Raw genomic sequence first — 25,671 nt, forward strand, 5'->3', positions numbered from 1 at the left:
CTGTCTGGTCCTCGGAGGTGAGGGTCTTATATCTGTTTGCAGGCTACCACTTCCTCTTCAAGGTAAGGGTCTTGCATGAGGTACCTGCCCAGACTATATGAGGTTCTGAGGGCCGTTTTCAGGCTGGCCAACAATCTTCAGGGTGGAGGGATCTGCTGGGGTAGCTGGCCAGTCTGGGTGAGGAGCTGATGGCTGTTTGCAGGGTGGCCACAGTCCCTTCAGGGTAGGGGTCCCTGCTGGGGTTCCTGGCCAGCCTGGGTGAGGCGCTGATGGCTGTTTGCAGGCTGGCCAAGCTCCCCAGCAGGGACCCTCATCCCAGGATGGTGTGGCCACCCTGAGTGAGGGGCTGATTGCTGTTTGCAGGCTGGCCACAGCCCTCAGTCACCCAAGCTCCCAGTGGAGGCTGGCTGGAAGCAGGTATTGGGATTTATTTAGCTTCTATAATTAAAACTTTGTTGCCTTTTGTGGAGGCCACAGCCAGCCAGAGCAGGCATGAAGCTTGGCTTCCTCCATCGCCGGGGCAACCAAGCCTCCTGCTTGCTCCAGCTCCGTGGCTGCCAGCCACCATCTTGGTTGGGTTAATTTGCATATAGTTGCTCTGATTGGCTGGTGGGCATGGCTTGGGCATAGCGAAGTTATGGTCAATTAGCATCTTTGTCTTTTATTAGTGTAGATTTTTATTTACTTGGCAAATACTGTTTTTGTTCCTTTTCTGTTCTCAGATCTTCTGTTTCTAGTCCTCTTTGTGGCATTACAAACAGAATAAGTAATCCAATCCTAACAGCCTCTGAATTTTGTGTTCCTAATATTGCAAATACTTTACAGATTTAAATTGTTTTATCCCACCTCTAACACTTGCATGAACTTTTCTCTCCACAGGTCACCCCTGGTTCTACTTGTGCTGTCTTTGGCCTGGGAGGAGTTGGCCTTTCAGTCATCATGGGCTGTAAGTCGGCTGGTGCATCCAGGATCATTGGAATTGACCTCAACAAAGACAAATTTGAGAAGGCAAAGGCTGTAGGAGCCACCGACTGCATCAGCCCCAAGGACTCTACCAAGCCCATCAGTGAAGTGCTGTCAGAAATGACAGGCAACACTGTGGGTTACAGTTTTGAAGTTATTGGGCGTCTTGACACAATGGTAAGAGCCAAGATTAGGGGAACCACACAACATGTAAGCTATTTGATCATAAAAGGTAAAAGTCATTTTCTATGGCTTTATTAACAAACAACTATTGAAGTACGTATTAGGCAAAAGCTGGTGATGTGAAACAACCTTGCTTAAAAGTCAAAAGCTTATGAGCAGGTCTGCGTGACTAAAGTTAAGTATCACACCACACCACTCTCATGTAATGGGAGTGCAAGGTAGTCAATTATCTAAACAAATTTCTGTCTTCTCTTCCTTGTTTGCATATGTAAATTTATTGGCAAAAGCAAGCCCATTGCTTATACTTTAGCAAGCCAAATAGCACAAAGTGACTCCCTGAGGAGAGATGAGGAGATCCAGGGAGGAAATGGACTTTTCCAAATTTGGCAGTCTCTTCCTCCAAATCCAGGATGTATCCAACTCTCACTCTTTACACCTGAGATTAGTTTTCTCCGATCTAAATTTTCTTAAAATAGGAGCCTTCAACTTTCTCAAACATGGCTCCATTGTGGCAGCCCGCAGCACAAGCCCTCCATGTAGAAACAGGTGCCAAGCTCCTGGCTAATGAAGCCCCAGCTTGGGCAGGCTGAGGAGATTCAGAAATGTAAGACAAAGCCAATCTTGCTCATGATTGAGTAGTACATTTAATTCACTTTAATATTTTGGTAATTTATGAATAATTAGTCTTTAATTTACCATTGTTATCACATTCTTTTCCTAGGGCACTTAGAATTATCCCATAGTAACAAATATCATTTTAAATTGTATGTTTACAGAGGCAACATGGACTATTGGACATACTGTTAGGGCCTGTTGATTTTCAGATGGTACCTTTATCAACACTGATCTCTGAAAAATGCCAACATCCATTGCTATAATCTAGTAACTATTCAAAAAGCTATTAATGAAAAACCCGATCGGTGAATGACCAGAAAATGTGGAATTAATTTCAGAGATGCCACAAAAAAACCCACAAAAACTTCTTTATCTCACATTTTAGTATTTTATTTACTTTGACACTAAATTTAAAAAATAAGTTAATTGACTTAGTATAGTTAATTTGATTTAGTTTAGTTCAAATGATTTTCCAAGGCTTATCTGAAATGGTGATATTGGTCTGAAAATAACACAGGAACTTCCCACTGAAAATGCCATGAACATCAGTCACAGTAATTTCTGCTTTCTGCCTTAGAGGGCAAATGTATGAAAGACTGAATTAAGACTAGAGTTATGTTGAGAATTTTTAAGCACAAACAAAAAACAAAAGGCATGTGGGCCTAATTTAGCGTCATGACTTGGGAACTTGAACTGTGGCTGTTCCCAAGTTCCATCTACTAGAACTGTGAGAGTATGTAGGGCACTTATGAGCCCATAAGATACTGTGAAACATAAGAAACAAATAGCCTTCTTCATTTTAAACTTAGATTGATGCCCTCGCATCCTGCCACATGAACTATGGGACCAGCGTGGTGGTAGGTGCTCCTCCATCAGCCAAGATGCTCACCTATGACCCAATGCTGCTCTTCACTGGACGCACGTGGAAGGGATGCATTTTTGGAGGTAAGGATAGTGGAGCCTCTGGCTCAGAGGACTTGAATTCTGTTCCTTTGATAAGTGAGAGAAGCCTATTCTCTCATCAGATCTCCCTTAAAGGTCTTTGTTCCAAGTATGGGTATGAAGTGACCTAACATGAGACTGTGACCACAATGATACAAAACAAGGCCCACTTCTCACCTGATTTAAGGCTAATATTCTTGGGCACATTTTTAATAGTAACATTTTCAAATCAAGTTCCTCAAAGGTCTCAATGAGAGGCACCAGTGATCTTTCTATGGGAATGCTTTATCGGATAGGAAGTGCTGATTATATCCATTATTCTCAATATATGCAAGAACATGTATAAAAAATAGAATTTGTTCAATCCACAATTGCATCAGCAAAAAACTTCTGAACCCAAAGCCAAAACAAACAAACAAATATGGATTATTTCATTTTATTGGGACAATTGAGATTCACACCAAAATGACTGACATAGACAATGATAAATTCTCACTCCTGGTTGTATATGAACTATCAGCAGGATTTTATACAGCTGATGTTTCCCTTTTCCTCAAAATCTCTCTTCACTTGGCTCCTAGATATTATTTTGTTTGTTGTTCTTATTCTGTTTCTTCTCCTCCTACCTCAGTAGTCACTCCTTCCAGGAATATTTGCTGGAGCCTCCACATCCTCAGATCTCCAACTTTGGTGTCTGTCCTCAGATCCTTTCCTTATTTCCATGTCCTTCCAAGGTAATCCCCTCTGGTATCATGGCTTTAACTTTATATCTTCAGCCTAGACCCTCAAGTGAGCTACAATTGCCTACCTGACATATCTACTTTGATATTTGATAGACATGCAAACTTAACCTACCCCAAACCACTCCTGATGCCACCACCTCTGCCCTAACCCCCAACCTACTCCTCCTACCGCCTTCCCATCTCAGTAAAAGATGGCTCCATCATTCCTGTTGATCAGGCCCCAAACCTTGCATTACGCTCTTTCTTTCATGCAATGAATATTTCAGCAAATCCTGTTGGCTCTATCTTCAAAGTATACCCAGGGCCTGACCATTTCTCAACATCACTTGTCCAGGCCACCATCAGCAACTCTCAGCATTGTTAAATGGTCTCCCTGCCCTGACCCTTGTCCTCTATATAGAACATTCCCATAGAGCAACCACACTGTGACTATATAATAAAGTTGCATCTTACTGGTTATGTCACATAAGATTGCATCCAATTGGTTAATTCTTGGTACCAGGAATGCTTACAAACAACTATAAGCACCTGATTTTTTTTTTCAAAAAGTCACTTTGGAGCAAAAGGAGTAGATTAATTACTATTATTTTTTTGTAAATTGATCAAAATTATGCTTTTTTTTGTCAGATTGGGAAAAAATAGAATGTCTGTTTTGGGGTGCCACAGAATTTTAGTAATTAGTTTACTAAAGAAGCTGCTCTAATGGCTTCTTTTCTCACTCAGAATAAAATCCCCAAACATGCAATGGCCAGAAGGTGCCCCGTGATCTGGTCCCCCGTCCCCAGCTGCTACTATTCTGTTCTCACTCTGCTCCAGCCACTGGCCTCCTCACTGTTCCCACTTGCCAACACTCCTCAACGCCTTTGCACTTACTCTGCCTTCTCCCTGAAATACTCCTTCCCTAGATTCCTGCCCAGCTCATTGCCCTCATGTTTTTGGATGAATGTTACTAACAGGCAGGCCTTCCCTGAGCTTCATGAAATAGCAGTCCCTCCTGTGCCCACCTTGTCTGTCCCTCTAGCACTGCCTATGGCCCCTTACTCTGTCTTTCTCCTCCTGCTGTCACTGGATGACGTCCTCTGCATTTGCCTGTTTATGGTCAGTCTCTCGGCAGTAAAATGAGAGGCTTCCCATGCTTCTTGGGAGCAGGGACCTCATATGTTTTGCTTTGCTATATTCCCGCCTGGTGCCTGGCACTAGGGTATACCCAATAGATATTCACTGAATAATTGAATTTTACTTCTAATATTCCTGTGTAATCTCACCACTTCGCACAAATGGTCAAAGTCAATATCTCTTAGTGTTTGTTCGTCAGTTCATGTCTTATTTCCCCTAAGAAGCCAGCTCTAAAGAACTGCCTTTATACAAAGCAGCCTCTCATGGTTGTGCCCCAGATGATGCTGTGGAAAGAGAATAAGCTTTCCTCGCATTGAACATTGTGTGTGTCAGGGTGACCTCGACAAGAGCTGAACAGCAGAGAGCTGAGTGGGCTCAAGAGATAGTGACAGGACAGGCAGTGGAACTGGAAACAATGAACTAGAGATGCATTTTTCTGTAAAGTAAAAAAAAATTCTATTAAAGGAACAGAGATATGGGGCAGCTAGAAGGAGATGTGGGGTCATGGAAGGTTTTTATGGGGGGGAGAGGGGTTGGCCTTTGGGAGAATAGCTTATTGGTGTGCAGTTGAGAATACTTCAATATGGGAAAAGGTAAAAATGCAGAAGAGACAAGATACAAATATAATAAAATATAAATATTATTTAGTAAAGTCTAAAGAGAAAATGTGTGCTTATTTACAGGTTGGAAAAGCAGAGATGATGTTCCAAAAATAGTGAATGATTTCCTGGCAAAGAAATTTGACCTGGACCAGTTGATAACCCATGTTTTACCTTTTAAAAAAATCCAAGAAGGATTCGAACTGCTCTATTCAGGGAAAAGGTACTTGTTTTTGTTTGTTTGTTTTGTTTTGTTTTGATTTATGGTGATCTCATCTCCACTCCACAGGCTACCTTAAAAATTCAATATTTATAAATATACCAGTTTCTTTCATATTTTATTTCTGATTTTTTAAGCTAGTAAGAAATGATATGGCTGATTACTTTTTTGTAGACTTTGTACATCATTGTCCTGCATTAAATTTTTTAAAATCCTCTGGGCTTTGGTTTTTCTATACCGGATTGGTTTCATCTTGGCTATCTTTATTTCATCATAAAGATGCTAGCTTGTTCAAAAAATGCTACATTTTCTTGCTTTACACTTTTCAAAGTGCTTTTTCAAATGTGCTTTCTTCAGATACTTGCAGGTGAGATATGATAACAATCTTCAGTTGAACAAACTAAGGTTGTGGCAAATAACTTGCCAGACCTTGTAGGGGCAGCACCAGGATGCAAGCTCAATGCAAAGCCTGTGCTCTTTTCATCACGCCCCGGATTCCTCCCACAGAGCTGGCAGGCTCTAGGCACACGTGGGTGTTCCTTTTAATCCTCACCCAAGGATATGTTTTCATAGATTTTTAAAAACATTTTTATTGATTTCAGAGAGGAAGGGAGAGGGAGAGAGATAGAAACATCAATGATGAGAGAGAATCATTGATCAGCTGCCTCCTGAACATGCCCCAACCTGGAGATCAAACCCACAACCTTGTGGTGTACAGGAAAACTCTCCAACCAACCGAGACACCCGGCCAGGGCCAAACATGCGTGTTCTTGTCACTATTGTTGTTACTTCTGAGGGCTGGGCAAGGTTAGAGGTAGAATAGGAAAAATTCACACAAACGTCACTACAATGTCTGCTCATGGATGCTTGGAACAGCCATCAGGGAACCTGTCTACTAGATGAAATGACATTTCACTCACTGGGTCTCTACATACTTATTGAACATCCACTGTGTTCCAAGGACTTGGGTTTCATTAGCAAAAGAAACTAACTGTACGTTAACCTGAGATCCAAATTCTCACTTAAGTTTCCCCTTGAGTGTGTTTCCAATGTTGTCTGGTGTCTCTACATCTGGTCTAGACCACCAGGTCATTGTATTATGAACATACATTCAAACTGCTTTTAAGCAAGGAAACAATGGGCTAAACGGTCAGAACAACCTTCACTCAGTTAAAGCAAAACAAGTAGCTTAATATGTCCAGTTTGAAACATAAATTCTGCTCTCAGGAATTTTGCTTCCAATATCACAAGTTGAGCTTTCTAAACCCAAGCTCTTCATTTCCATCTACTTCCTGCGTGGCAGCACTTGGGTCCCACTTGCATTAACTTCACCCCAGATAATTCTTCCACCAGTACCTCTTACCTCAGCAAGCAGTGCCCCCTTTCTGCTTTTACAGACTAGCGGAGCATCACCTTTGACTTCCTCACTGTTGTCCACCACATGCAAACAGATGCTGAGCCCCAGCGATGCAACCCCAGGGTCTCCTCCAGCTCTCCTCCCTCTCATGTCCAGAGCATTACCTAGTTCAGTCCAGCCATCTCTCCCCTGGGCGTGTTAACACAGTAGCGTGGAAACAGGTCTCCTGCCTTCCTGTATTTTCCCATAGTGGTCAGACCCTCACTACGCTGCTAAAACTCAAGTTGCCCAAAACGGCAATTCCTTTGCATGGTTTTGAAAGCCTTTGCTATTCATTTACTAATGTATGTGGTCATTCCACAGTAAGGACTTAGCACCTGCTCTACCCTCAGGGCCAGGCTGTGGGGATAAAGTGAGGGAGAAGGTCTCACCTACTGCCACAGTCTCCAGGCGTCCAGTAGTTTAAGCACCACGCATCACCTTTCATAGGCTTCTTCATGCCTTCTCTTCAGCCAGAAAGTCCCTTTCCCTGTCAGCCTGCTGCAGATGTGCTTATCAGAGACACAGGAGAAGGAAAATTCACTGGTCTGGACCTCAAGCCTGGAAGGATTTCCAACAACAGAATTTACCTAAGTTTCCTATAACAGATAGGAAGGGTAATTTCTTAAACTGTTCTTGTTTGGAAGGTATGGGCACAAATCACTAAAGATGGTCATTTTACATTTCAGCATCCGAACTGTCCTGACGTTGTAAGTGGCAGGAGTCTGTGCTGTGTGATGGAGACCTGGCTTCCCTTCTACTCTCCCCTCTGTGAGTCGTGGACAAGCAGCTGAGGACTTGGTGAAGACACACAATCCTTATGAAATACATATTTAAAGTCTGATTGGCACCTGGGAATTAGCAGGGGGCTTGGGTCAACAATATTAACATTTAAAATTTACATTTTCCAAGGCTGAATGATATATTTTGAAAAAACATGCTTGCATTTTTAAGTTGGAATACAGGTTTTAACCAAGTGCCACCACTTAGAGCAGATTTAGCATGGAAAGATGACATATGTATTTCCTAAATTAATACTCATTTTGTGGATTTTTTTAACATATTATAAACATTCCTTTTTTATTGCAATTTAAATTTAAAAAATTGTTATGAATTAATTTGAATTTGGTTTTAAAGTCAATTCTTTGCGTGGCACAAGTTGATTAGATTAGGAAAGAACTAGGGAAGTTCTTTAATGATTAACTTTATGAATCATCATTATATAACTAGGTGAATCTGAGAAATCATACTATGAGTACACATGAAACTATTTGCCAGCCTATATAAGTATTTCAGAATACATACCTTTCATAATGCGACTTAAATATCAAAAAGCTGATAGAATCAAATTGTAATATATATTTTAATGTTTGATTCAATAAAATGGAATTACAAGTCCTTTAATGTCTGTTCACTTAGCAATGACCCCTTTTAACAAAAAAATATTTTCAGTTTGGTACAACTACACTGGCAATTCTATCTATATATGACATTAAAAATTCCTAAAATTTAAGTATTTTACAAAATCTTTTGTGGCAATATATTTTGTTTGAAGAGGACAGTTTCATTAATTATTTAACTCTCATTGGCTATAGATAAAGTATTAAAGCAATTGAAAACTCATGAATAGTTTATAAGAAAAAGGTAGATATAACAGAAATTGGGGATCTTGATATAAGAGTATAAGATAGCATGGGCAGACCTGCCTTGGTTGATTGTAAAATGTCCAGGTAATTATGAGCCATTTTGCATAATAAATATTTCCCAATGAAAAGTGGCTTGAACACAATGAGTAAAAGTTATTTTTCCTTTACCAGTTTGTTAATGTAAGCTTACTCTAGGTTTATTTTTTGAAGAGCTCAAATACCTGAAAGTATATAGAATTCCTTTGTAAAGTACCTTCAATAGCAGCTAAGTTTAGCTATGGCAATCTCAAAGCACTTATAAATAGTCACAATTTATAAATATATACTACATATCATACATATATTAATAAATTATATATGTAAAATCTCCACCTAAGAATCATTGAGAGACATTTCTCTTATCCATTAGCAGTATGTATAGTTCAGACCCTACAATCTAATTAATGAGAGAAAAACTGCCCCACAAAAAAATATTATTAACTACAAATATATGTAGAATTAATTAATGTTTGCGTCTCTTATCTCAAATTAAAAAAATAGGATATTTAAACGTATATATAAATATAGTTACATCAAAAGAAAGAAATCGAAGAATGAATTAACATTAATATTCTGAGATCCCTGTTTTTGAAATGAATTCCACTTTATTCCACTTCCTATAAATCCTATTTTTATAAATATTACACATGTCACAGTTTTACATATTTAATATTTATTGTGAAACTTCATGGAATCATTTCTCACTTCTGAGCTTGTTGTGGCCAAATAGTGAACAAAAAGAACTTCAACCATCTTTCCAGGGAAACCTGCCTACAAACAGTTTTTCAAATCATCTGCAAACACTGATTCTAAGGAAAGATCAGGAAATTGATCTTTCATTCTTAGTCAATGAAACCATGAAGCAATGTCAAACTGGGCTCTTGGATGTTAAATCAAAGGATAAATAAAGAAGAAATAGCCAGAGGAATGTTAAATGAAATGCTCACCTTCTTGTTTAAAAATAATCTAGAATTTAATCTCTTAAATGAGCATTTATTCAGCATTTTCTCCCTGCTTCCACCTTGTACCAGGCTCTGAGTTAGGTAAACACGTAGCTCACAGTGAATCAAACTGACATGGTCTCTGCCTTAGTGCAGCACATCGTGTTGTAAGAGAGCCATTTATAAGAAAGTAAATAAACAAATATATATCACTTAAATGTGTGATGTGTTATATGGGGAAAGGCCCAAGGTCCTAATATTGTTAGAGAAGAAAGAAGAAAGGGAAGGAGTTTCATCTTTCTCCAAGGTGCCTTGGAAGGCCATGCGGAGGTCAATTCAAGCTCACGTTGGAAGGATGAGCTGGAGCAGACCCGTGAAGAGAGGGGCAAGATCCTCCCAGTTGAAGGAACCACACGCCCAAAGGCCAGTAATTTGGAAAAGCTGTCCATCTCCTACTGGGAATTGTAAAAAGGCCAGCATATTTGCCTCAAAATGCTAATACAATTGTTTAGTTTCATGAAACCGAAGAGTGCTAATTTCTTATGGACATTTTTGTATGTTTATTTTTCTCAATGGTCAGCGTGTTCAGACACTCGTCCAGAAAAGAACATGCTTTAGTTATCACCAAGACCGATATGAGATGATTGCCACCCAGAGGAGGAAAAACACTGTAGAGCTTTCCCAGGAAGGCTTCTTCCCTGTGACCTCAGCTCCAGTCTGCAGAAGTTCCTTCCACCAGCATTTCCTTTCTTGTTTCTCACTCCTCTTTACTAGGATTCTGCGTACTCCTCGGTAACAACTAGCTAACTGCGGCCTCATAAACTAGTTTATAGTATTTACCTCCTTTGAGCACATATACTTATCCATCGTTTTGTTCCTCATAGAGTTAGATTTCCTTCACGGAAGAAAGTGAAAATCCCATTACCCCAGGCAACCAGCCTAGGTTCCATGGTTCTTTTCGCTTCTCTCTGACGTTGTCAGTCATCCCACAGGCTACAGAGAAGTGACCGATGCTTCCCAGAGAGTTCAACCCATTCAACACGTGACGTTTCAGAAGATAGGGACACTGCTCCAAGTTCTCTCTTAAAAACAGTACCAAGTAGAACATTGTGTGTCCAATGGACAGGATATAAGCATTCTTGGCTGACTTACTGATTGAATTAAGAGAATTGTATATTCCTGGTTGTATCCCTCACACGATACATCATCACGTTAGCCAAAGAAATGACTGAGGTACAAGACATGTTCTTGGGGACTGCTCTTCCTGCTAGTTCAACATTTCATTACAAATTTTATTTGTTTTTCTCTTCTGTGAATGAATTACACTTCTTAAAATTCTAGTCAATAATTTAATTAAAAATACTGTTTACTTGAATTTGCAATTGCACATTTGGAAAAAACGGTGTTCTCACTTAGCTAGCATTTTGTAAATTTCAAGGCAAGTTTTGGCAAAGAATCATATGATTACATAACTATCTGACATGCCTCAAATGTAGTACTATTCATTCAATAAAGCTCTTGGTAAACAAAGTTTCCCACAGAAAAACACCCATGAAGTGCAAATATTGATCTCTAGTTGTAGATTACAACTTTATTCAAAGCATGATGTGGTGGCCTGACTTGAAAGGCATGTGTTTAAAACTCTCAGTATCTGTTTCCTGAGGTCCCATCTAGCTCTAACTTTCAAAGGTTCTAATTAAAATGGACCATCTTGAGATGTTTGTAAACTTGATTTCTCTTTACTTTGGAAAAGAAGACTGAGGAGAATCTCCCTAGGAATAAAAAGTGCCAAAGCACTTATAATTTATTTTTGCAAAATAGGAGACCCTTGCTAGAGTTTTCATTCTGGCAAATGAGAAACATAGAAATATGCTCTTGCCAGGAAGCCACTGGGTTCCAAGGAAATGCTTGGCTGAAATCAAGAGAAACCCTCATGTCAGTCAGCTTGATCAAGGATTATCTCAGAGGAAGAGAGGGGTTCTAGCACTTCAGCTCTAGCACTATTAGGAGGCCCTATTTCATCCCCACCTGCTTCTAGGATGCTTGGTATTGCAGAATTCTAATCTATTTTGGTCAATTGTCCATCAGAAACATTACAAAACTATCATTAAAGCATGGTATTTTTTAAAACCCAATTTCCCCATAACCTCAAGTTTATCTTTTTAAAGATGTGTTAAGTCTCACCTCTTTTCTTCAGTTGCTTTACTAAGTGATTAAACCATGGGAAATGTCTCATTTTGTCCAAATTATTTCCTCTAATTTTAGAAAGGGTAAAATGGAGAAATGGATATGTGTTCTAAAACTGAAGGTTTGTTTCAAAGGCTCAATTAGCCTTTGGCTACCAGACTGATTTTCATAGAGGAGGTCCGGCATGTTCCTTTGGTTTCTGTACCTGAGGCAATGCTTATAGAAATAGTTGGAGTCCCTAAAAGGAAAACACCTAATCATTGCATGATGTCTCCCCAACTCACTTAGGAAACCACTAATATGAGGTTTCTCTACCTTTATCCAAAAATATTTTTCTCCTTTTCAAAATTTACACAATGGAAATATCCCAGAGTCCATGCCCCACTACTTTGCCCTAAGAATAGGTTAGCATTTTGATCTTACCCATGTGGATTAACTCCCCAACTCCTGGAAATAGTCACCTGGATGCTCCATAGGTGACTCACACTAACATGACCAAACTGAACCCTTCATTGCCTCCAGAGCTGGTCTGCCTCCTGGGTTCTCCATTTTAGTTTGTGGCCCCACCATCCACTCAAACTGGAAAGCTGAGCATCATGCTGGATTCCTTCCCCTGCACCAGTCTCCATATCTAACGAATCATCAAGGCCTGTAGATTTTTCCTCCTAAATATGAATCGGTCAATTCCCTCTCCCTCTTCCCTGCTAGCATGTTCTCCCCTGGTCTGTTCCCACATCTTCTGCCCAAATTCTGCAAAAACCATCTAGCACATGTCCCTGCCTATTGTAGAATGGCTTTGAAATGACTCACCCAAATCCCTAAAGCCCATCCACAAGAATGTTCAAATTCAGCACTCTCTATTTCTATTATTTAAAATGCAGAAAAGCCCTTTGAGAGCAAAGTAGAAAGCAGCACCAACTTCCTGGTATCCCATTCTCTCACCTCAGGCCTCAGAGCCGGACACCTCACGATGCCAGCATGGACAGGGTGTGTAGGGTGGACAGGGCATGCCCTGTGCTCTGTGGACCAGCTCTGCCTGGGCCCCTGCTCATGTGGGAGTGAGAGACATGGGCCCCCCCTGAAAGGATGGATTCCTGCCAAGCACAGGTGCACTCTGTGCTCAGGGGTCAGGCTTGTTGCTGCGGCCTCCTCCTTTCCATCAGAGCAGGAATCTTTCTTATTGTCCCCTTTTCCTTAAGAAGAGGGGATTTGTCTTTCACTGCTTGTTTGCCCTGAAAACCCAGACAGGATTCAGGATCTAAATACCATGAACTTAAGTACTTCAACGTTCATTGGAGACAAGCTTCGTAACACTTTGGAGATCATTATATTCTTCTATTTAGATTTACTGAGTTTTAAGTTTATTCATTACACACCAAAAAATAGTCTGTGTGTCTAACTTAATTTTCCCTATTCTTTGGAAAATTCGCAGTACTTAAGAAGTTTTTCTATCCTATTACCCTCCTTCAGAACTTTGGAAGTTCCATGTACCCTGCTCTTGTCCTGTTTCCCTCTGAATGAGCTCTTCCACAGTCCCCAGCTGAGGCATCATGGGGCAAATCTGATCATGTCATTCAAGTTAAAAAATCATTTAAGGGCTCCACTTTGTCTCCAGGATATGACCATCAATCAAAAGCCCCTTGTGATGGGCCAGCTGACCTCCCATCAAACATTGCTTGCCTTCCCCCTGCACCCACCATGTTCGGGTCTCATTTTCTTTCTTGCTTTCTCTCTTGCTATTCCTCTCCCAGCAATCCCCCTTATATTAGCAAATTCCTACCTATCCATTAGGATTTACTTTAGTCTTACTCCCCAGAAGACTACTCGTCTGACCTCAGTGCCCTCTGCTCTCTCAGTACCCTGGCATCATGCTGCCATTGTGTGGGGCAGGTTACACTGTAGTATTCTGCATACGTGATTGTTCCTACATGAGTCAGGTCCTCTATCTCCAGCTGCTGGCAGAGAGGCTGCCAAGAGTAGATGTTCAATAGTGTTTCTGAAGTAAAAGCATAAATGAAAGGCTCTTGATCCAGGAGGACTGGGTTCCTCTTCAGGACTTAGAAAGGGCAGCAGGTGGCAGTATCTAGCTAGGCCAAAGCATCATGAGCCTGTTCATAGTGAAGGCAGCAGGAGAGTCAGTAATACCTGCTCCCTGCAGCATGCGCCTTGGGGCACTTTTCCTGCTGCCTTGTTTGTTTCCCTTCCCAGTAAAGTTGAGGAAAATGAAGCCATCACTGACATTTTTGTGCTTGAGGGAGACACCTAACCCTGCAGTGCGGAGCCAGCTGTGCACCCTACTCAGGGCGCATCCCCCCACTTTTGTCCTGCTCGGCCCAGAACTGCTTTAGGAAGGAGAGAAAATGTAGAGGAAATGCTCTGTTACTCAGTATGTAAATCAGCCTCCAGCTGACAACCCACTTCATGGACTGAGGGATTATTGGAGAGTATTTACAACCCTACAGTGACTCCTGCTAATTCTTAATTTACTTTTATTAGTTTTCAATCCCACTGAATTGATCTCATTCTCCCATGTTAAATTCTCCAATTCCCCTACACCAGTCTTTACCTGTAATAGTTCTAAATAAATAAATGTAGGCCGAAAGAATGGTTTAGTTCAGTGACCCCTAAGTGTTTGCTTTGGTGGTTGTTATAACTGTTATAACTTCCACTTTATATTCTTCCCATTGTTCCTTATGTTGGTGAACTTCTAACCCAGTAGGCCAGAACCTAGGATTTTCATCACAGTTCATCTCACCCCGAGTGCTCACAGCTTCTTGACTTGCCTGGTGAACAAAATGAGGGCAGGACCTACATGAGGCAGGATCCTAGCAGAGAACAATAGACTTCATCAAACGAGAGTTTAGTTGAGGAAAGTTTAATTAAGGGCTTTTCAGAGGTGTCAGCAGTTAGTCACTCCAACACTCAGTGACAAAGTATCTGAGGTCTCACTGCAGTGGGAAACTGTGATTGCCCCTAAGTCTCAAGGTCTAGGGCAAGAGAGAGTTACCAGAATGTAGCAGAAGCTGGAGCCATAGCAGAGGGGCTGCCTGACAGGAGCCGTGGCCACGGGCAGAAGAAACAGTGACTGCTACGTCAGGGCAGGCAATGAGGAAGACGGGGAGAAACACCCTGACCTCTCTCTCCTGCTGCCCTCTGACCTTCTGCTGGTGACTCATTGACTCCCCCCAGTCAGAATCCAGAAGCCGGGGAGGCCAAGTGTTTGCTGGGGGATCAGCCCCAAAGGGCAAGAGCAGGGCAGAGACTGGGTCTGAGGGCAGGCAGAGTATCACAAGCACAGGACCTGCCTCATTCCAAGTTTTCTCCCCAGTACCTAGCACAGTGCTTTTTGCCTGGCTCTCTGTATTTGTAAACAAGTGATTCCCTTTGAAGCACAGTTGACCCTTGAACAACTTGGGTGTGAATATACAGGTCCACTTACACACACATTTTTTTTTTCAATTGACACAGGTAGTGGAAGTCACATTCTTCAAGGGTAGACTCCATCTTTGTGAATTCCTATATGTAATTTCCTGTAACCCTGGGTCGTTCAAGATACATGCATGCCTATGTTCTTCGTAGCATTATTTACAACTAGAGGCCCGGTGCATGAAATTCATGCATGGGTGTGTGTGTGTGTGTGTGTGTGTGTGTGTGTGTGTGTGTATGTCCTTTAGCCAAGCCTGCACGCTCTCCAATCTGGGACCCCTCAAGGGATGTCTGACTGCCCATTTAGGCCCGATCACAATCCAGAACTGCTGGCTCCCAAACGTTCGCCTGCCTGCCTGATTGCCCCTAACCACTCCCCTGCCAGCCTGATCAATGGCTAACTGCTCCCCTGCCAGCCTGATTGCCCCTAACTGTCCTCCCCTGCAGGCCAAGTCGCCCCCAACTGCCCTCCCCTGTTGGCCTGATCTCCCTCTAACCACAGCCCTGCCAGCCTGATTGATGCCTAACTGCTCCCCTGCTGGCTGATTTATCCTAACTGCCCTCCCCTGCCAGCCTGGTTACCCCTAACTGCCCTCCCCTGCCATCTGGGTCGCCTCCAACTGCCCTCCCCTGCAGGCCTGGTCCCCCGCCCCCTAACTGCCCTCCCCTGCAGGCCATCTTGTGGTGGCCATCTTTGACCACATGGGCGTGGCCATCTTTGTGTGTTGGAGTGGTGGTCAATTTGCATACCAGCCGTGGCTAATTAGCATATCAGGGCTAATTAGCATATCACTCTCTTATTATTGTGTTGGAGTGATGGTCAATTTGCATACTGGCCATGACTAATTAGCATACCCAGGCTAATTAGCATGTCCCTCTCTTATTATATAGGATAACCAAGCTATGGAAGTAATCTAAATGTCCATCAATAGATGAATGGATAAAGAAGGTGCTAATTTGTATTTAGAGACAAACTAGAGTAATCTAAAAGTGATTGAGAATTCCTGGTAAAATTATTCATCAATCAAAGACTGGTTGGCCATAAGTCTCTTCTCTATTACCTGTGTTTCTTTACCAATTCCCCATTCATTATTACAACCTCATCATGGACTTTAGGTTTTGAGAAAATTTGTTTACCAAATATAATTTTAAATCAATTATTATTAATCAAAACCACACATTGTCACCCAGCTTTTTTTTAAATTTTTTTTGATTGATTTCAGAGAGGAAGGGGGAGGGAGAAAAAGATGGAAACGTCAATGATGAGAATCATTGATTGGCTGCTTCCTGCACGCCCCACACGGGTGATCAAGAATGCAACCCAGGCATGTGCCCTTGACCAGAATCGAACCCGGGACCCTCCGGTCCGCAGGCTGGCACTGTATCCACTGAGCCAAACCAGCCAGGACCAGATGGCAGCATAAAATACTGTGGTTACCAAACAGAATTTATATACAGCCCAACCAAAAGGAAAAGTAATTTGACCATTTAGCTCACCTCTGCAATCGTATCAAGAAAAACACACATACTTGTTTAATACCCCACTATGTCTTTGTCCCTGTGACTCACATCACAAAGCTTCATTCAGGACCTCTAAGATCAAGAATCAATGGAGCAAGTCTTGAAATTTGATAAACTGATATTCTAGAGCAGAGTTAAAGGCAACATGAAATTTATAATAGACTGTGACCACCAACCAGGTCTCCTTTTATATGAATGTGTTATGTATTCACATATAAATTTATTTTTTCAGATCTATAGAATAACGCACTGCTTCAAAGGAGAAGATCTGTGTCTTGTCCTGGGAGAAGAGATCCATTTTATCTACCACAGTTCCCACTAATCTCTGAAAACACGTAGGTCTCTAAACATCTGGATACTCAGCTTCTCAAATCTCCCCACCACTGGTTATGGAGCTGGATCTGTCTTCTCATTTCATGCAGTTTTTTCTCTGAGAGATGGGAATAAAAAACTTTGCTCATTAAAAGCAAAGGTTGGAGTTTTATGTGTTTATGGCAACACTTCGGCTATCTGCTTCAAGATCACTCTTTTATGTAAGACACTTTTCAGATCCTGGGAAGATAGATGTAAAAACCACATTCACTTATCAGAGTTCTGCAACTATTATAGGCTTAGCATGAAATAACATATTAAGTTTGCAGTCTGTTTCAAATCTAGTATTGGCTGGGTCCTCTGTTGAACTTTGCATCCACAGTTTTAGGGAGAAACAAGAACATTAGCATTTTCATCACTAATCATCAACTTGTAGTGGTTAATCTGTGTATAAGTAGCTCAGCTTCCATGTATTCAAAGTTCAGAAATATGATAGAAATCCCCAGGACACACGTTGTTCAGTTTTAACAAGCATTCCCCAAGTGAGGAACAAAGCCTGCTGCCAGAGAGCCTTTGGAAGAAGGGCCTTCCCTGAGGCTGAGTGTGGGCTGGGCAGGATGTGGGATTTAAGAAAACCTTGTGCAGAACAGGAGTCATGCTGAATTGTAGGAGCAGTGAGAGGAGAGTTCCAGAGTGGCTGCAGTGGTGTCAGTGGACATGACACTGGTCTCAGGAGAGCCGAAGAGGCGCCTTTGTCTTGGTCACGGTGGGAGAGCAGCACCTGCTCATTGCACCTGGGTGTAGGTGCCTCAGGTTCTTTTTGGCTTCAGCAGTTGACCACACTGCAAAAAGGGCTATGACAGAAATCTGAATTGGGCCTTTTTGGGTTTTTGTGTGTGGATTTCATGCAACAATAGAGCTGGCCTCCTTTTCCTGGCTGGATATGAGTTTGTTTAAGCAAGGAAAAGTTTCTTGGGGTGTGGTTGGGGAGGCAATACCCTCTGAGAACACAGTGGCAAGCAGGAGGTACGCACACACTCTGTCTGCTGAAGGACAACTTCTATTGTCCTTTGAGGTCTTGGGTGCTATGACTTTGATGTTCCTGTATAACAGTGGGGAGATAGAGTGACTACCTCCTGGTGTGTGTATGTGGGTATCTCAGTATTTCTTCAACATCAGGTCAATGGGGTGAGGGTTGATCCATGCAACCCGGGTGCTTGGGGTCTTCTTCTCAGGTCATGTTGTTGGCTAAGTTCAGTTTCTTGTGGTTGAAGGACTAAGGCTCATGTTCTCTGGCTGGTTGTAGGTCAAAAACAATCTCAGCATGGCTCACTCCATAGCCTCTCAAGCTTTTAATTTCCTGACTTCCAATCTCCCTCCAGTCTTATATAACATAGTCAAGGGAGTGACTAACCCATTACCATTTGCCATATAATATAACCTAACATAAACTAAACAAGGGAGTGACTAGCCCATCATATTCAAAGGTTCTAGCCACACTTAAGTGTAGGGGATCATATAAGGTGTGTACCCCAGGGGTGGAAATCTTACAAGTTACCTATGAATTCTGTCTACTACACCATGCCAATAGAATTCAGAACCAGAAATCCTCAATTTCAAGTAACTATAAATTATTAAGTAATATGATTGACAACAATTTGATTGCCAACTCTTTCTTCAAGACTTTCTAGTATATTGGATAGCGCTACTTTTACTATGGGGCAAATTGATTAAATACTTCAATGATACTTACATATTAATTACAAGGACTGAATTCAATGAGACAATGTATGCAAATTACCTAACAAATTAGGGACTCCATGAATATTAGATATTGATAGTAATAACTTCTGTTTTTCATGGGAAGTAATAATGTCACTAATTATATGAGAGATGCAAATCAAAATGACAATGCGGTATCATCTCACACCTGCCAGAATGGCTATCATCAACAAATCAACAAACAACAAGTGTTGGAGAGGATGTGGAGAAAAAGGAACCCTTCTGCACTGCTGGTGGGAATGCAGACTGTGCAGCCACTGTGGAAAACAGTATGGAGTTTCCTCAAAAAACTAAAAATGGAACTCCCATTTGACCCAGTGATTCCACTTCTAGGAATATATCCCAAGAAGCCAGAAACACCAATCAGAAAGGATATATGCACTCCCATGTTCGTAGCAGCACAATTCACCATAGCTAAGATTTGGAAACAGCCTAAGTGTCCATCAGCAGATGAGTGGATTAGAAAACTGTGGTACATCTACACAATAGAATACTATGCTGCGGTAAAAAAGAAGGAATTATTGCCATTTGCAACAGCATGGATGGAACTGGAGAGCATTATGCTAAGTGAAATAAGCCAGTCAGAGAAAGATAAGTACCACATGATCTCACTCATTTGTGGAATATGAACATCATATACTGATGAACAGGGACAGATCCAGAGACAGAGAAACAGCGATCAGACTATCAATCTCCCGAGGGAAAGTAGGGGAGGGAGGGGGTAAGGGGAAGAGACCAACCAAAGGACTTGTATGCATGCATATGGGCCAAACCAATGGACATGGACAACAGGGGGATGAGAGCATGAGGGGGGGGGAGGTTGAGGGTTAATGGGAAATGAGGACACATTTGTAATACCTTAACCAATAAAGAAATTAAAAAAATACTTCAATGATACTTACATATTAATTACAAGGACTGAATTCAATGAGACAATGCATGCAAATTACCTAGCAAATTAAGGACTCCATGAATGTTAGATATTGATAGTAATAACTTGTGTTTTTCATGGGAAGTAATAATAGTTTTAAATTTTGAGAAGAAATCTTGCCATCATTAAAATACTATTTTTATTTTTAAGATATTTTTATTTTGTTGCAACATGGAATTTGTATTATCTTGTATTACGTTAAAGTATTATGAACATTTGGTATTTCTACATCTCAGGAATTATATTTCTATTTACCAAGCACATCATAAAATGATTTAAAATAAGTCAACAAAAACACTTGTGGGACATTGGAATGTTTGTACTCTGGCTCTCACAGAGAAAACGGGAGTGGTTTTGGAGTTTGGCTTCTCTTAGGCTATTTCCCAAGACCCTCAGGAGACTCGCAAACAAAATCCCCTCTCAGTGCTCTTCATGGCAAGGTTCCCAGCTCCACAGACACAGCATCATTGGCAAGCATTTTAGCTCCCTCCACAACGTGGCTGCAGTGTTAAAATGAAAATTAAATGCTAATTGTATAGTAATTAATAGTAACTAATGTGGGTATTTTCCAAAATGGTTCTAGGAACTTAAAATATTGGCCCGGAGTTCTATGTCCTGGTACTAAATTGCTCCCTGCTCTTCATTTTACACCTCATTCCTCAACCTATTTTCACGTCTTCAGACTATTTATGTACACATTTTGTGCTCATTTTTTTCTTTTTAGATATTTAAAAAATAATGTTAATCTTATCAGTTTGTCAAGAAATTTTATCCTCTAGAAATGAAGGATTTAAAAATGTATCTTTACTGTTGAAAGAATTACAGATGTCCCCTTTTTTATGCTCATTAACCCCCTCCACACTGCTTCCTCCCTCTCCCAGGCCTTCATCCCACTATTGTCTGTGTTCATGGATTATGCATATATGCATAAAAGTTCTTTGGTTAATCTCTTCCCGCCCCCACTTTTCTTCTGAAATACATCAGTCTGTTGTATGCTTCAATGTTTCTAGCTCTATTTGTCTTCCAGTTACAATAATCTCTCATAGTTTCTTATCAATTATGAGGCCTCTAGGTAAAAAGGAGACCGGTCTCTTGCAGAGATGCTGGTTTTTCCCTCCTACATTTTGGAATCAAATGCCAGTACTGCTCATCATTAGCTGAATAGCTGACTGTATTAGAGATGCCAGTCCTTGCCTTCCTGTTAATATTCCAAGTGAGTCTGTAATTTGTTACAATAGCAATTAAAGCTTTTTGTAATGTGTCCATCTGGTGGCTGTGGGTAGTCATATTGCTCTTTCTGACCGAAGCCTGGAAAGGTTCTCCTATTTTAAGAATGCATGTCATTAAATTGAGTCCATATAGACAATCCAAGACAATCTTCTCTTCTCAAGATCTTGACTTTAATAACACCTGCACAATCCCTTTCTCCATGTCAAGCAACACATTCATAGGTTCTGGGGATTAGACGTGGAAATCTTTGGGGGCCATTACACTACCCACCACAGGGGGCAGCCCTGACCCAAGATGAACAAAGAATATCTTCTGAAGAATCTGAATTTAGAAGATGGTGCTTGGATTGAAAAGTTATATAGAGTTGGGCTTAGTTACAGAAAGAAAGAGACAGAGAGAGAGAGAAGTAGAGGTGAGAGATACTCTATGACCCTTTAGAGCAGCGGTTCTCAACCTGTGGTTCGCGACCCCTTTGGGGGTTGAATGACCCTTTCACAGGGGTCGCCTAAGATCATCGGAAAACACATATATAATTACATATTGTTTTTGTGATTAATCACTATGCTTTAATTATGTTCAATTTGTAACAATGAAATTGGGGGTCACCACAACATGAGGAACTGTATTAAAGGGTCACGGCATTAGGAAGGTTGAGAACCACTGCTTTAGAGGTTGACAGGATTAACTCTGGACATTCCAGATGTGGTTCCAGACCTGTTATATCCCTCTTGATATCGGAACTGATACCCAATTGTGTATCCTCTGCTCTCCCACTCACCAATCTAAACTTACAGAAGGCGGGGCAAGGGCTGGTGAGAGCAGACCACTTTGCCAGATGGTAGGAAGGAAGCTGCCCTGACTCTGTGGAGCTTGTCCCAATGTGGTGTTGGTAGTTCATGGAGCCATGTACTCACGCGGTGATGGAAGGCCATGATTTTGTCTCAGGACTCCAGATTCACTGGGGCCTGGAAAACAAGATTGTAATGGCTCTAATTCCCCTCATATTCTAGGCTGTCAGGTGTGGGAGATGAGTAAACAGGAAAATATGTAAAAGAGGATATTAAGAGAAAAGTATTTGTTTAAGCTTCTCTGTTCAAGCTATTAATTCCATCTATACCTCTCAAATCCAACTCATCTTTCTAGATCAGTCTTAATAAAATATCTTTCTTTCAAGGCTTTCTTGACTCTATAAGTAGAAGTCACTCCTTTAGTTTAGTGGACAAATATCTGAGCACTCACTATGTGGCAGGCATTAGCTGTTGAAAATGCACAAATGAAAAGACAGGGTAGAGTCTTCCTCCTTTGAAGTCCACTTCGGAAATCTAGGGCACTGACCACTTCCTACCTCATATGAGAGTTTCTCCATCTTGTCGACCTGACAAATGCTGACCACACTGCTAATCTGCAAGCTCGGAAAGAGGAGGTGCTGAACTGTGCTCAATATGGGACTCCTCACCATCAGCATGTGCCTGCCCTAGGGGAAATGAGCACAGATATCCAATCACTCTTTATTAAACACCTATTATAAACATGGTACTAAATGCAGTTGAGCACACTAATGAAAGCTAAGAAGACCTATGACCAAGGATTTCCAGTAGGATTTGAGAGATTGATCCGTACACTTAATACAGAGAGCAGGCAAAGAGGATGGGTCCCTAATGCCACCTGAGCAATACTGGTGCTGAGGGATGACTGTGAGATGGAGCTACCTTATCTCCATGGGGCGGGGAGGGCGGGGGAGTATGACCTGGATCTCAAGGTTTGGACAAGATTTGAATGAGCCAAGAGGACAAAAATGGGAGAAGGAACATGATCAGCAAGGGCTGAATGGAGAATGGATTACCATTTAGGGGAGAAGGTGGATACAAGCTTTTAAAGAATATAGGCCCTTCATTGGAGAAGATGGAAAATTAAGGTAGATGAGAAGGTTAGAGTCAGGTAATGAAGATCCTTAAATGCCAGACACAAGATGTGGAACTTCCTCTTTCCTTCAGTGCATTCCAAGCTGGAAGCAACCTGAAGTCACAGGGCCCTCCTTTGCCTCTCTGGTAGGGGAGTGGTTCTCAGTTCTCAGTTGTTTCTCAACAAATACAGGGTGGGGCAAATATAGCTTTAAAGTTGTTTGTATGGAAAATAATACAATAATTAGTAAATAATAATAATACAAGAGTAGACTCTGTGTTTCATGTACTCACAACTGTAAATCTACGTTTGCCTTATCCTGTGTATAATTAAGGCTTACTAACACAGTCATGAACCAGTCATGGAAATGTTCCCTTAGCAATTCTCAATTTCCATAGAGAAACATGTCCTCTGTGTCATTTTATCCACCTTGACAGACTACATCTAACTAAATAGTTGACTGTACAAAGGATTTTAGGAGGCCTCTCAATGTGGATAAAAGAAAAGTCAAACTCCTACTTTCTGGAAAACACACACATACTAGTTACACTGAACAAAGGACAATAGAAATGACCCAGTGAGGATTTTTCTCCATTCTCCAAGATTAAAGTCTACCGCAAGTGCCTGCTCATCTACAAGGCTCCCTCTGAGTCCTTCATTCAGCAGGGCACCTCCGTCTCTGTCCCCAAAGCACTAACTTAACCTGTGATATGGCCCTTTCAGACTGACAGGACTATGTGTCTTTTCCCCCATAGATTGATTGTGAGCTTGCTTTTATGCATAATTACTGTTGCTAATATTTATTGATGGCTGTTCTTTCTATCAGTCTCCTTGATAGGTGCTTTTAAAGAATTATATCATTTTATCATCAAACAACCCTTTGAGGTGGTACTATGATTCATCCTTATTTTACAGATAAGAAAATTAAGGCCAAGGACAGTTAAATAATAAGTCCAAGTTCACACAGCTCGTAAGGATAAGGTCTGCCTGAATCCAAGGCTATGTTGTAAGTGCTGCCCTGTACTGCCTTCCGCAGGAGTAGAGGCCTCTTATCCAACACTGACTCCTCACGGTAACCAGCTGAGTGCCTGGAACAGAGAGGTGCTCTGTCAGTGCTGATTGGTATTGCATGGAGCAGGAATGCCAGGGTCAGTGAGCACTTTTGCTGTGACTGATGGACATCTGAATTCTCTGCTCTGAAGAGGAGGAGAGTGCTGGAGTGTATGTCAGTCTCTATGGAAATGTGTTGATGTAGTAGCTTTACACTGATGAAATAGGGATTGATAGAAATGAATGTCAACTTAATCACCATGAAGTTTAAGGCTAAAAACAGCTAAGCAAACTTAATCCCTTAAACTGCCTTCGGTACAGATCCAAACCCAGTTCTCCTACATAGAAGAGGAAGACAAGGAAGAAAATGGGGAATAACAAACAGAAAGTCTACTTGTTTTTTGTTTTGTTTTTTTGTGGTTTTGATTTCTGCACTTTTTTTTGGCTCAAATCCAACCTAGAAAGCAGTCTTTACACACAAAACAAACAAAAAAAGAAGGTATGCATGCTAAATTCCAAGTGAAGTACACAAACAGGCATCCCCTCATTAGTATGTGAGGAGACAGAATAGCAAGGGTGGAGCAGACACACAGAGAGTGATGCAGAGACCCTCCCAGTCAGACAGGAGGGAGAAGGAGAAGCAGGAACACAGGAAGCACGTGGAACAATAAACACAGACTGGATTGAAGCAAACAATTGAGTAGGGCATAATAGGGATTATGTAAACACACACAACATCTTTTTATGGACCAAATATTGGTGATATAGAATTTCATGCACTGACCTACAGTTGTGGTTAGATAACATGTAAAGGACTGCATTAGGAAATACAGTCATGAGCTGCATAAAATTGTTGTCAATGACAGACTGTATATATGTCGGTGCTCCCATCTATAATAATAAAAGTGTAATATGCTAATTAGACCAGATGTCCTTCCAGACATCCTTCCAGATGACCTTCTGGACGAAGCTGGGGCTGTGAGGGAAGTCCAGCTCCTGGGTGCTGGAGAGAAGCTGGTGCTGGCAGCTGGGGGAAGGAAGGCCTACTCTTGCACGAATTTCATGTATCGGGCCTCTAGTAAGATTATAATGGAGCTGAAAAATTCCTATTGCCTAGTGACTTTGTAGCCATCATAATATTGTAGCTCAATGCATTACTCACATGTGTGTGCTGATGCTACTGTAAACAAACCTACTGCACTGCAGTCATATAAAAGTGTAGCACACACAATTATGTTCACTACATAGTACATGGTAATGATTATAAAAGACAATGTTACTGGTTTATGTATTTACTATACTATTCTTTATATCATTATTTTAGAGTGTACTCTTTCTACTTATATGTGGAATTTTTTTTTAAAATCACACATAGAGAGAGCAGATTGGTGGTTGCCAGAAGGAGGGAATGTGGGGTGGGCAAAATAGCTAAAGGAGGTCAAAAGGTACAAACTTCCAATTATAAAATAAATATATCCTAGGGATGTAGTATACAGCATGGTGACTATACTAATAAAAGGGTAATATGCTAATTAGACGTCCTTCCAGACAAAGCCACAGCAGCTGCAAGGGCCGAGGGCCTGCAGCCACAGCGGCTGTGAGGGCTGGTCCAGTGCTATGGTCCCTTTTGCAGAGGCCACGGGAGAAGTCGCTGCAGGAGAAAGCAGAAGGGAGAAGGCCAGCACCGCGTGAGAAGGGAGAAGGGAGAAGGGAGAAGGCTGGCACCGTGCAAGAAGGAAGAAGGGAGAAGGCCAATACCACGCAAGAAGGGAGAAGGCTGGCACCACGCAAGAAGGGAGAAGTGAGAAGGCCAACACCATGCAAGAAGGGAGAAGGCTGGCACCGCGCAAGAAGGGAGAAGGCCAACACCATGCAAAAAGGGAGAAGGGAGAAGGTGGCAATTAGGCAATTAGGCAATTAGGGGGAT

General features: G+C 41.5%; 1 protein-coding gene across 1 annotated transcript in view; it reads left to right on the forward strand.

Moving 5' to 3' along the window:
* Positions 1-8,176, forward strand: part of ADH7 (alcohol dehydrogenase 7 (class IV), mu or sigma polypeptide) — an 18,903-nt gene extending 10,727 nt beyond the window's left edge. The window contains exons 6-9 of the mRNA XM_023763911.1: positions 880-1,140; positions 2,571-2,706; positions 5,246-5,384; positions 7,467-8,176. Coding sequence (XP_023619679.1) covers positions 880-1,140; positions 2,571-2,706; positions 5,246-5,384; positions 7,467-7,491 — 561 coding nt within the window. The 3' untranslated portion in view covers positions 7,492-8,176. The remainder of the gene's footprint in view (positions 1-879; positions 1,141-2,570; positions 2,707-5,245; positions 5,385-7,466) is intronic.
* Positions 8,177-25,671: the final 17,495 nt, after the last annotated feature.

This window comes from Myotis lucifugus, unplaced genomic scaffold, assembly GCF_000147115.1.
Source record: "Myotis lucifugus unplaced genomic scaffold, Myoluc2.0 scaffold_308, whole genome shotgun sequence".
Classification (NCBI taxonomy): domain Eukaryota; kingdom Metazoa; phylum Chordata; class Mammalia; order Chiroptera; family Vespertilionidae; genus Myotis; species Myotis lucifugus.